The sequence below is a fragment of the Haliotis asinina genome, chromosome 9, assembly GCF_037392515.1.
Source record: "Haliotis asinina isolate JCU_RB_2024 chromosome 9, JCU_Hal_asi_v2, whole genome shotgun sequence".
Lineage (NCBI taxonomy): Eukaryota > Metazoa > Mollusca > Gastropoda > Lepetellida > Haliotidae > Haliotis > Haliotis asinina.
The window spans coordinates 15,944,111-15,957,874 of NC_090288.1; the positions used below are offsets into that span (position 1 = coordinate 15,944,111).

The following is a 13,764-nucleotide window of genomic DNA, read 5'->3' on the forward strand; positions in this document are numbered from 1 at the left end:
TAGGAATAGTACTTCTATTGAAACTATTAACTGTAGAACACAAGGATGTTCACAATCATTTTTGCCAAGTGCGATTTTGTCGTGGAATTCATTGCCTGATGGATTTGTTAATGCTGTTTCCCTCAGTCAATTTAAAACAATGATAAACCCAACAGAAACTCATAGCTACTTTGATTTGAATGCTGGATCGAGATTTTGTCAAATCAGCCACTGTCACCTCGAACTCCGCCGTAGTGATCTAAAGGCGGACAGATATAAGCGGCACATATTAGAAACATCCAAGTGTTCATGCGGTCATCATAATGAAGACGTTCGCCACTATCTCTTTAATTGTCACAACTATACGAATCTAAGGTCAACTATGTATTTTTATGCTCAAGGATATGATGTTAAAACAAATTTATATGGCAATGGTGCATTGAATAACGTAATAAATAGTGATATTCTCAACCCATTACACCACTTCATTTCAAAAAGTAACCTTTTACAGTGGTGATGATCTATGCATATATATTGAATGTAAGAGAGGCTAGATGTAACACGATCTTCTGCAGCAACTGACTTGGATACTAGGCATAACCAACACCTAGCGACAGTTGTGTTCTATTTGGTCCTGCTATTGATCCTTGTCGTCGAACTACTTAAACTATATATCCACCTATTGGAACACTTCAATGTACTGGAGCGGCGTGAATGTAAGCTTCTAAGCTTGTTCGCCTATCCAGATTTCATCCCATTTTGAAATAAAAATATGTTTAAACCATGTGTTCAAGTTACTAAATAGTTTGAATTCGAAATTGTGTATTTGACAGTCTCAGTCAGCTAGAAATTAAAGTTCTTGATACATGTAAAAATCCAAACTGTTTTTTCCCCAAAGGTTCAAAGCAAACTATATTGACTCACTTTGATCAGATTTGACTCAGTGTTTCAAGTTCTAACAAGTCATTTTGACTCATGGTCATGAAGAGCAAAATGAAACACTGAATGCCATTTTCCCTCTTTATGACATCAGGAACCATTATTTTCAGTAGTGAAATGTTAAAAATGATTGCCATGTTTTATTGGTTGTCAAAAAGTCGGTTCTTGCAAGTGTCCTGGTGTCCATGTTTCAAATGATGCACTGTACATCTCTGACGCAAACACATCCATGACCAGCAACAAGTGGGAATAAGACAAACTATGTTTCTAACGTTTTGTTAGATAGTGTCATCGCCTTTTTTCCCCATTTGCCAATATCATTGATTTCACAAAAATATGAATGTTAATTTCAAAAAGTATGGATGCTAACAATATATTTGAAAAAGATAATACAACAATACAATTTTATATTGATGTCTACTACTGGCCCAATATCGAAGTGTAGAATTGTATGAAACAAATTGAAAGCCTACAGAAGTCCTTGTTGATGATAACATATAACTTTCCCTGCTACAGGGTTGAAACTGTTCAGAAACTTTCAAAATCCATGTGGCTAAATATTAATTTCACTGGACCACAATTAACAATGTGACTTGGTAGCCATTGCATATTTATTTCATGATCAAAATGCATGTCAAAACATTTCAATACTTGGGAACTACTTTGCCATGGTAAAGATGTGAATATTTCCCTGATTGACCAGAGAATACCACTCGACTGGGAGTCAGGCAATTGTATTATTCACCTCCTGTCAAAAAGTGTCTGTCTGTCTGTCAGTATTGGCTGAATATATTTTGTGTAGAAGAACTGCATCATTCTCAGTTCACTGTTGTTGATTGTAACCATAAATATAGCTGTTTGACCAGCACAAGATCAAATCAGTTAACTGTAAAAGCAGTCTCACCCCAAGCCAGGGTGAAGCCTGTTAAAGAATTCATCAGGTGAAGCAGTAATCTCACTTGATAAACTTGTCTCTTCTGAACACTGCTCATCTGATCCACCTCGTCAAGGCTTAGATGTTTAACAAGCAGGTGATGATGAAAGGTAGTGAAGCCAGTGTTGTTCTAAAGAAGCCAGGTTGGTTGTGACAGGGCTTCTCTGTTGTGTTTGTTGAGTGAGTGAGAAAGGCTGTGTGGATACAGAACAACAGGGTATATAAGTTGAGATGAGTCGAGATCTCTATGTCAGTCTAGTGCTATTCGTGACAGTGATAGAGATGGATGTTTCAAAGATGGAGACCTGTGCTGAATTTGTTGATGCCCTGGCTTTGATGAATAGAGCCCTTCGTAGAGGTGAGGGTAGTTTTGATAATGGAAACAATCCTCAGTTCACTTGTGTTAATCCATGGCTTAGTTTATTTGTGTTAAGCTTGAAGCATTCATAAAATAGTGGTCTCGGATAGTTAAAGACCACATAAGTGATGTATATTAGCACTAGTTTGAAGCATTCATAGACTGTGAGGATGAAAATACCCTTCTGGATTTATACTTATACCAAAAGAGAGACATCTAAAGTATCCCACCACAGAAATGGTTTTTTAATCCACAAGTCATTTTTTGTCAAGATTAAGAAAAAATATTAAAGTCAGTCTTTCCCACTCTAAAAATAAAATCCTAATGTTTGTATTAGCAAAAAATGTAAACTTCAAGACTTCATAGATTGTAAAAAGTAAATTACTTTTAGTTTTTAGAAAGAAAATTACTTTTGTACTTTTTCCATCCTGCCTGTTGGTTTTCTGAAGACCTTGATAAAACAAGATGGTCTGGCCATATACAGATGTAACATTTTGTAAATCTAGAAGTGAGAATAGTGTCTGTACAAGGAACAAAACACATTCAGAGTATATTCATGTTTTCATCAGTTGAATCTCCCCTTCTTTACAGATTTCAGCATCAAACAAATTGACTTAAAACCTATACAAACCTAACCATGGAATAACTGATTCGCCGACCATTTACTGCTGTACTATCATTTTCAGTCCTAATTCAGCAGTCATTTACTGACATACTTTTACTTGTTGTTTTATTATGCTCTTGGTATTCAGTAGTTTACTGTTGCATTTTAGGTCGGGTTGGTAAAATGAATAAAGATGTCAAAAGCAAGGATTCTAGACTTAACACATTTAATGAAGTAATTTGTGTCAGTAGCTCAGTGTCAAGCTTGTGTCCAGCTTTGTAGGTTTAATTAGGGTACTGAAAGTTTGTTAAATTGGCTTGCTGCTTAATTACATCATTATCTTTATTGGCAACAATAACTTGTTGACCTTGCAGGTGAGATCAAAGACTCTGAACACTTTGATCAGTGGACAGGTAACAAAGTGAAACATTAGGTACATGGTGAAACATTAATATTATCACTGTGTAGAACAATAGAACAAGACTGCCTTGGTTCATTTTCACCAAGCTTAGTTCAGGGACTGGGAGTCTAAGGTTTAGTTGAGGAAAATATTGAGAAACCAGAGACTTGTTAACCTGTTAAAAGCTTATTGAATTTGTGTGTATGGTGGATTGGAGTTTGATATGACTCACAGCGATTATGGCCATATTTCATTTGACACAATTACAAAACAGGATTACTCATTTATAGCCCCACTTGATGAACTATTGATTCATCACACCCTTTGGTGTTTGTGGTACATGCTTTGTGGGTGGGACAATCAATCTAGCAGACATTGGCCCAACATAACCAAAGATGATATTTTTTCAAAACATTCAACAGCCTTTATATCTTTAATTGTCAATCTGAACAGTTTAGATGAATAGTTCCACATGCATAATTGATCACATGGCTTTTGTAATAAAGTCATATAATGATGTTGTTTCATCATTCACAGTGACCTGGGTGAAGAGCTGGCCATCTGGATATAAAGAATATCCTGAAAAAAATCCAGCTTATGTCTAAATATTTCCATATACACTGTATTGATAGTCATCCTGGAATTTGTATGAACATTAGGGGTTCTTGTTAAAAACGTTAGACATTTTTCAATGTATCAATTAACTACAAAGAATAATGTCTCCCACTTCCAACAAAGGATAAGAGATTGCTTCCTACAAATGTTAGTTCTCCCACTGCACTGTCTGGTCAGACAATGAAGCACAATCAGACTTACTTATTGGATTCAATCATCAAATAAACCTACAGCTTTTTGTGTAAGGAAACATCTAGTTTCAGCAAACACACACAGCAAAAACAAGTGGGAGTGGTAAAAATCACACTGTTAGTGCCACAATGACAGTGAGACAGTGTGTTGTTTCACACCATTATGAAAACAATGGGGTTCAGGAGAGAGCCCTGTCACCTCAGGGGGTAATCCACTTTCTCAAGCCTTGCTGGCATCACAGGAACCAGCCCCTTCAGGACCCTGAAGGGATCAACACTACCCTTTTGTCCTGTCTTTCCCTCAGCTTGAAGGAATAAGCCAAGGGGATTATCCCAGCTATATTACAGGCTGGAGATTTGTCAGGTTCATTTGCAACAAGGACCTTGTGTAATTCACCAGTACATTGTTCACCAGTGTTATTCTTCAAGATGACACTAAGTATGAAAACCCTTGCTTAGCATTTGGAACTAGTATTGCTGTGAATTGCATCTGTAACCTGTGTAAAAAAAATTATTTTTAGATATTAAATACATTGACTTTTCTAAATTTGTCCTGAGGCATGTTTAATTCACATTACCACAGTTATGGATGTGGACATGTTCTGATCTCGCTCTGGGCTTGATGAGACAGACTGGATTTATTATACAGTTTATGAGAATTATTCCTGCTTAGGGCATGTTTCCAGGTTATCGTAGACTATTGATCTGATAGGAAAGGAAATATCCACGAGAGCCAGGTATTTCCAGTCTTATCCTAATCCCACATTCCTGGCTGTTTTTTCTGGTCGCATGACATCACCAGAGTGCAGCATATAGAAGCTATTGATTTTCTGCACTTGACTGTTCACAATGTGCACGAAGCAGACTTCTCCCAGTCAGCATCCATGATGAGACTGATTCAGGCTATGGTGAACCAACCCTTTGTGGCTGGACACACTCCTTCCCTGTGTAGATATTCGTAACCAGGAGTATATATGTGATCTGTTTGATATCATTGTGTGAAGGAGAGCATGCACAATGTTTGAAGGTAATGTAGACGCAATGAGGTCATGCCAGTGTCATGGGTAGATGACTCGACTGATCAATGGCCCTACCCTTTTCCTTTGAAAAAACCATGCCATGAATTCAATGCTCACTGAATTGGAGACGTGTTTACAACTAAGAATGACAGCAATGTCGATCTAGCCTGTGGGAAGTGTGTGAATTTATCTGAGCTGGTTATTGTGGGACACTGGTGAAAGATGCTAGGTACATGATCTAATTCGTTTGGGTTTTATGGCTGTGATACACACATGACAGTTATGTTTCCAGTGTGTTGTGTCTACAGCTAGTGTATTGAGACATGACACAGGGTTGAGTGTCAAGGAAGGGACTTATTGAGATGATGTGAGACTGATGTCAGATCCTGTGCACCATTAACAATTGACACTTCCTGAATACTTGCTGTATTTCCTTGTGTGGAGACATCATGATGGACAAAGGTTGATATTGCAACATGAACTACTGGATGTTATATTTTTCAGTGTATTCGTTGTAGACATAATATGATATTGGAGACTCATGTTGTGTTTCTTTTACAGTGAACATTGAGCAGACTGATTCGATCAAGGCCCAGCGTGAGATGTACCAAGCATTGAGGGCAAGGAAGGAGGCGTTGGAGGAGACCCTGAGGAAGAAGACTGAAGAGTTGAAGAGACTATGCTTCCAGGAAGGGGTAGGTTGACTCTTTTCAAACAACATCAATTTAGCCCTAGTATATCCTTGTATCTGTGTCATGGTCTAGTAAATCAAAGTCTATATCAAACTGCCTGAAGCACAGATAACATGAAACTACACATTATGTTGTTGCTCTGATACTAAACTGCTGTATGTTTTCCAGGAACTGACTGGGGAGCTACCCAAGGAGACTCCCCTCGCCCCAGGGGAGCAGATCCCTACCTTCAGGAGGAGGGTGGGGACATCCTTCTCCCTCTCGGCCAAGGCAGTCAGTGGTACAGATGAGGTAGACATCTTTGCTTTATGTATTGATGTACTCTGGTTTACTTTCAAATACTTAGTAGCATTAATACTTTTGTTACTATTTGGCTAGTATTTGATATGAAGACCATGAATCAAAATAGTGCTTATTTTGCATGCTGTCATAGTAAAATTAAACCAATTATTATCACCTTGATTTGTTAAGGAAAATGTGAATTCACCAGTTTCACCCATTCAAATAATTCAAAACCGATAGTTTCACACCATGCAAATCTCACAGCTCGATGTGGGTATGGTCTGTATGAATGTCAGTTGATGTAACAGTACAACTTTGGCTTTGTTTATGGGTCCAATATAAATCAAGGTATTCTTGCAGTTCTTTCATGTTAGCTGATAGGATTGTGTAGCTGTTTCAGTTACGACAAAGTGATTTGAGTTGTGTGATGTTCAATTTGATTATTAAATGGTATAGTTTCATGAAAGCATGTATCTGACTCTTCAAAATGCATTTCTATCCCTGTCGTATGCTTGTGTTGCAGCGCGAGGACCAGCTGGCAAAGATGGAGCTGGAGTATGAGCTGCAGAGTAAGATCACCAGCGCAGCTCACAAGTTGGCCCAGGACAAGGCTGTAGGCAAGAATGTCCGCAAACAGAGGAGACAGTCCTACAACAGAGCTCTACAGAAGGTAAACACAGGCTAGATACCAAGTCTTTTTGTAAAGCACTGCTTTTGTTTTGGAAATATCATTTTTTTGTAAATCAATATATTAAGAAACATGGTATCATAGCAACCAGTGCTAGCTTCCATCTGTTTCTTGACCAGTGAAGATCCATGTTAGAGTTTATCTGTGGATCTTCAGTAGCCTATGCTTGAGACAACTAATAGGATCAGATGGTCTGATTGACTTGGTTGGCACACACATATCATCCCATCCAAATAACGCAGATCAATGCTCATCACAGGATTGTCTGGTTCTGACTGTTCTGGTTTTTTACAAACCATTCCATATAGCTGGAATGCTATTGAGTACTGTGTAAAATGTATGGTGTATCACTTACCAATGAATTATCAGCCTATGGCACAGAGTTGAACCAAGTTTTTATATTTTTCAGCTGAAGGATATGGAGAAGAAACTGAATGAAATGAAGCGCATGGCAGGGAAGGTTGGACTGCGAGCAGCATCTTCCACGTATGATGGTACGTATCTCCACGTGCACCCTAGGCTGTCCAATTCCCTCAGTGACGAAATGCTTTGCCCCGTTAGAGAATTTGACAGCCGAGTCACACAGTCTCTCTGGTTTCCTCGCACCAAATCCCGATCGTTCCGTCACAAGTCCTTCGTGGAATCCTGCAGTGATGAGGCTCTGTATGAGGACTCTGATGAAGATGAGGAGGATGTGGATGGTAGTTTTCTGACTGGGGCGCGAGCCTCTTGGCATCAGTACCTTCTGGAAAAGAGCCTCAGTGTTCCCAAAGCACCCATGAAGGAGAGTCAAGTCTGAGGATTAACAAGAAAGATGGTGCTGGGATGCACTGATCTTTTATCATGGACAGGGATGTGTTGTATCATTACATGGACTTGACGCAATGCTGAATATCCCAAAGTTGGGTCACTTGTTATTGTACAGTTCTCACAGCATTAGAAGGTGCTCTTGCCAGATGTCTCATGCATACCAGTGCATAATGTAGCGTAGTAGGAATGATTGATGCATGCAGTGCATGGTGACAGTGTGGTGTCTTGGATGTTACCGTGACAAAAGTGGTGGCAGAAGTGTCACCATGGTTACTGTGTGTTGTCTGGAATGTTAGCATGGTGACAGTGTGGTGACAGGAATTTTATCAGAAGTGTTAAGGTGACAGTATGGTGTGCATGTGTTATATCGTCATGGTTATATCCTAGTGATCGTATGCATGGCCTCTGTCAAGCATACATGTATGCATGATGTTGAATCACAGGAGTGGAATAGTGCCTTATGCATGATGTCAGTGATGTGCATGGTGTCAGTAGTGAATGAACTGGATGCATGGATGGCAATGTTTGAGGAGTGACTGTTTTCTTGTTGCCATGCACTTGTTCTTTGTTTTCATTTTGTTTGTATGCTGATCTGTGTCTTCCAAATTTGAATGTCATTACCTTATTTCATATCTCAGGTAGATACAGACTTACTATGTTAACGATCTGAATCCCAATGGCCTTATAATCTCAAAATCCAAAGCCCAGTCAACTTATTCCAGTCAGATGTTTGGTGGAAACCCAGAGATGAGGTGTTTGCAATGCAGTTCTCTCTCTAGTGTTTTATGTGGCATGAACATGTACAAACAGTTTATTTATTTTGTAATAAAAGTTTTATGTTTCCTTATTTTGCTTTTGTTTCATTTTCTTTGTTTCTTCATTTCTGTGTCACACAACCCTACGCCAGGGTGTCTGTTTTGCATGGCTTTTAGTATCACTGCAGCTTTAGTGCTTGTCTAGGGTGAAACAGCGTTTCAAAGGGGTTCAGCATTGTGAATAGTCCATGCAATGTTGCTGGTCCAAGAATCAAGGAAGTCTGATGGATAGATCTGGTGCACTTCCGAAGAAAGACACCATCACAATTTTGATTGCCTGTGGGAAAGTTTAGCTGGTATTCCTGGTCATAGAATTTGGTCACTTTCACATTACAATTGTGACATTCCACCCATGAACAGATTTCCGCAGATTTTTATTTCAAATTAGCAATTCTATGAATCATTTAAAGCCAACAAAGAACTAACCCATTTGATGGCACATTTTCAACTGAAAATAGATTTTCTTCTTGTCATCTCCGTGATATATAATCTATTCTGTCACACCATCACCTGATCAGTGATAATACAGTGGAGCTAACATCCCTTCCTGAAGAAGAAAGAACAGTCCACTGATGTCTCACAAGATTTGTCAGTTATTGTTGATAGTGATTGAACATGCATTGGTTGAAATTATATCAAGCAGGTTCTCACACTGAGGTGTAGATCACTTGGGTGATAACATAGTGAACATTGTTTGGAGAGTACACCAGGTACTTTGGACCAATCAGGCATGACTGAGTCAGGTCTCATCCACTCAGGCGTGACAGCTTTAGCTAATCCAATTCCTATACCATTGTGGGAGACACGATAATTGCAGTGTCAGATTTACAATGTCAGGGTGTCAGATGTCTTTTGTCACACAAATGTAATGTCAAGTAAATGCATCAAGATGGACCTGTTGAATTTGGTGCAAAAAACTTAAATATTGTACTTTTAGATGTGACTTTTAGATTTGTTTTTAGATGTAACAATTGGGTTTGGCTACTGATTGAAATATAATTTATGGATAATATATCGTTCAGTTGCCATGGGACACTGCAGGAGAATTCGTCTTCATTGTTATGACAAATGTATACATATTTTACATAAATGACCCACTGTGTGCAAGGTGAGAAGGCAAGGTGTTCACACCAGCCCATGCTTCAATTCTGGTTCATATACATTCATTTATACAGGTGTTTTTACAGTGATACATAAGCTGAAATACTGCTTAAATATTCAACCACGACCTATAGTCATCCCTTGCCACAACAAGGGTCTAGGGGTTCATGTACATGAACAGATAGAATTTTGTCTTCTCACTTGTGAGTACGTAATGATGGTAAATGTTCCTGAACAAATTTCCACCATAGTATTCCCGTCTTTTACTGCCTGCATATATGTTCGTCCACCGTTGTTTGTCCTACAGTGAGATGTACAGTGACGTGTTTGCTATGTGTGGTATTTGTAACTAACAGTCATTTTCGCCGATTTCTCCCCCATTTGCAGCTCAAAGTGAGGATAGTCTCCCCTTAACAGATAGTGGTACGTCGGTACTCTGTATGCCCGACTGCACGTGTGCTCTAGTCGGGAGTGTTTAAGTGTTGTTATATTGAACACTTTGTACAGTGTTCTGATCTGAAGTAAAACAGCAGGAAATAATATGAAAAGTAATTAACAATGATTAATTGGTTTTAAATGTTAACAAAAATATGGATTTTTCAGTGGTTTTATCTTTTGGACATAATTGCTGTGTTTAAGTAATTAGTAAGTAGATATGGTCTTTAGTGATCAGTTATTATGAAGTCAACCCAGTTTGACAATACTGTAACTAAATTTGAAAACAACAAAATTTAAATAAGAACACTGTACAATATTGTGCTGCATGGTACAATAACAACAGGGAAGAATTGTTTTCCTATTTTGCCTTATTTCAACCCACATATTCATTTTCAGCTAATGAGCATAATCATTTCGATTTTTATTTGAGTTTGGCAAGTGGCTGTTGCATGGTTCAACATTGGACCTAAACTGGAAGCATTGCATTTTGTGTGCATGTACTGTCACTCTTTAAAAACACTTAACATGTCTACACTGTATATATCAAGTGCACATGCCCTAAACAATTCTGTAACGTTTGCAATTACCATGGCAACAGTAATGCTCTCATCCCATCTGTGTTTATACACTGCATGTTATAACCCAATAAAGAATGCATTCTCATAAAATACACAATATGCTCTGTAACTGAGAAGTAGGTGGGTTTCAAATTTTGATCACTATTTCTTAGATTCTCATTTATTAAGTCTTAAAAACCTAGTAATGCAGTTGAGCTATTTATAATAATTTTTAACTGAGATTGATATTTAATGTCAAGAAAACTGGAATTCAGTTGAAACATTCCATCACATATTGCAGCTTTACACCAGTATTGTAAGGATTTGAATGTTAGTGCATGAAGTCTTTATAATCGTAGAAAGAATGGTTTGAATGCATGAGTCACCCTGTTGATTAGTATCTTGACTACAACTTGAAACTGTCTCATAGAACAGGAGATGATATGTATGTGTGTTAGAAATAAAATCAGCTTGATTTGTTGGTGTATCTAGATTTGTGTCAGTTTTAAGGAGTTCTTCTCATGTTTTCAGATTCAGAGATTGTATCTCCTGCCCAGTCGCCTCCAGTGCAGCGTTACCAGCGGGAACAGCTAGCACATCACCCTCAGGTGGGATTTAGGGATGCACTATTTATACTACCCATCAAAAGTTTGGACTCACTTAAAACACTCACTCTATGCTATGTAGATATATATGGTTACATCAAAGATGAATGTTTCCAATAACTTGGGGGAACCAGTTGTGAACCTCAAGCAGATGAATTGCACCAAGATTATGCATCAGATTGTTGAAAGCATGTGCAAATATCATGCATGTGAACTGTTGCATTTTGGTGGAAAGTTTTGTTACGAATTTGCCAATTTTCATTATGTATTGAACTCGCAACTATAATCTATTCATTATTTTGAATTTGTTTTACAATACATCAGTTCATATGTAAACTGTACCTTTAAACAAAATGGACAGTTTTGCAAAATCAAGTTTAGAACAGTTGAATGATATAAGAGGCTACATGTACACCAGTGAGTCTGAATTTTTGATGGGTAGAATGTAAGGAATATTAAGCTTTCTTGAACTGTCTTCCGGCAGGTCAAACTCAGTGAGTTAGTAAATTGTATGGCAATGTGATATTGTGTTATGTGAACTAGTTGGTATGCATTGACATTGTTCTCTTTAGAGATAATTTTCATAATGCTTGAAACATATCTTAGGTCATAAAATCATTTATGTGAACAATTTTTTTTTTCTCACTAGTTGGCATGTATTGACATTATATTGTTTTTTTAGGTGGATTTTCAAGATACAGAAAATGTTTGTTTGGTTTGAAAACGCTAAATTTGGGGTGAAACACTGTGTTTAGTAATTAAACAAGCAATCATTTGCTTCAAACAGTTCTGACAACAGTGTGCTTGTTTTTCAGGGAAATATGAAAGATCGTCCTCCCATCTCTTCTCAGTCATTCCACCACCAGCAACGCCCCCCAGATGAAGACAGCCTCACCCCTCCCCAATCCATACCCCACAGTGTAACCCTCAGTCCCAGTCACAGCAGGTATGTACTGCCAGTGAGTCTCAGGACACTCGCAGTTGTCTCCCTTGAAGGGTTAGCACAAGGTATTCATCCAGCAAAATGATTTGTGTTGATGTGTTTCATGTACTGAAAAATACTACTTTTGATGTAACTTTGTGTAAATAACTAATTTGTTCATCTAGTAGTGCATATTTTTTAATAAAATACCAGGATGAATAACTGATCTAATTTTATTACTTGAAATTATGATTTTTTCAGTATTTGTAATTAAAATATACTTGAATTTCAAAATGAAAATATTGATGAGGATTTTACATATATTCACTATATGTATGTATGCATTCAATATTCTCCCAATGGTGATGGAATCATAACCTTATTCATGATATAATGCATGGTCATTCGTCTTATAAACCTGAATACCCATAGTCAGTAAGAGACTGTAAGCACATACTAGAGGTGTCATTGTTGCAGTGTGAATTTATCATTTCCAAAACAGTAGAGTTTATATGCCTCCTTATACATGTGCTGTAATGAAATGAATATTAAAATAGACACTAATTTTGCTTGTTTTCCATTGCAGAATGCATTTTTTTCAAATTTCGGATAATGTTTTAACATGTTGAGTGTGTTGATAACCTGACTGCAGTACTGGAGATTGTGCACAGTTTACTTGCGTCCCTAGCTGTCTGAGCAGTGGAGCTTTCTTCTTAACCCAGGCTTACCATCACTCCCTTTCTAACATGGCTTCCTTGTCCCTGATTGCTTGACATAGTCTTCATCTTTTGTATATCCTACATCTTCTTCATGTACTTCATCCTTCTGTCATTTATCTTTAACTTCATCTTGCTTTCATTCCTTCAGTATCATATGCTTCTTCCTTCTTACCGTTTATCTGTAGGCCATACCAATTATATTTCTTGTTTTACAGATTTTAAAAATGACCATGTAATGTTCCTTTTAATACTACAAGTATTTTATTTTTAACATTTCATGAAGTTTATATTTAATGAAAATTAAATATATTTGCTTTAAAAAACCTTATACGTTTATTATATTAGCAAAATAAATAGAGCAGGATTTTATTTTTTAAGCTTGGAAAAATATGACTTACACATCTGTAAGACAAGAAACAAAATTGGTCTCACCTTACTTTCATCCTGTATTTCTTCCTTCATCATCATGCGGTCACTCTTCCTCGTATCATCTGATGTTTCATTTATCCAGTGTCCCTGTTTTTATCATGGTGAGATCCTACTTCCACTTGTACATATACTTACACATATATACAGACATAGTTTGAAAACTTGTTCAAAATATTGTGTTTGTAATATTTGTCCAAATTACCTATTACCTATTAATATTATAGTTATTGAATTTAGGTGAAATGTCATCATTAGAGTTTAAACTGATTTGATGTGATTTTGCGATATATACACAAATTATCGTATTTGATAGCATGATCATGTTTTCATAGTGTTTAGTATTCCTTCCACTTTTATCATGAAGAAATATCTTTGTCATCCGTTCATGCTTGTCTAACTAATCATCCTAAATCATTATGTTGTAATCTCCTTCTCCATTGTGATCATTCTCTTATCTTTACATTGCTGTTCATTCCTGTTCATTCAACGTTTCATCCCATTTCTAAAACTTAATCCACCAGAATATAACAATGTACACTATTTTCTTCCACCACCCTCTCAATGACCTGTTAATACATCAACATCTGTTGACCCCATGACTCAACTGCATCTGTTACACACACAGATAAGAATATGTCCCCCAGTAATGTATGCTTGTCAAAAACTA

At 37.3% G+C, this 13,764-nt stretch overlaps 1 protein-coding gene across 7 annotated transcripts in view; it reads left to right on the forward strand.

The window, feature by feature from the left end:
• LOC137295743 (FERM domain-containing protein 4A-like) overlaps positions 1-13,764 on the forward strand; it is a 165,664-nt gene that overhangs the window by 142,951 nt on the left and 8,949 nt on the right. For 4 of the 7 annotated variants that reach the window (XM_067827270.1, XM_067827267.1, XM_067827271.1 and 1 more), the window contains exons 15-21: positions 5,601-5,734; positions 5,900-6,022; positions 6,537-6,683; positions 7,111-7,195; positions 9,815-9,850; positions 10,954-11,030; positions 11,843-11,973. In XM_067827270.1, the coding sequence (XP_067683371.1) occupies positions 5,601-5,734; positions 5,900-6,022; positions 6,537-6,683; positions 7,111-7,195; positions 9,815-9,850; positions 10,954-11,030; positions 11,843-11,973 (733 nt within the window). The remainder of the gene's footprint in view (positions 1-5,600; positions 5,735-5,899; positions 6,023-6,536; positions 6,684-7,110; positions 7,196-9,814; positions 9,851-10,953; positions 11,031-11,842; positions 11,974-13,764) is intronic. The other 3 variants (XM_067827268.1, XM_067827273.1, XM_067827269.1) reach the window with 2 other exon arrangements.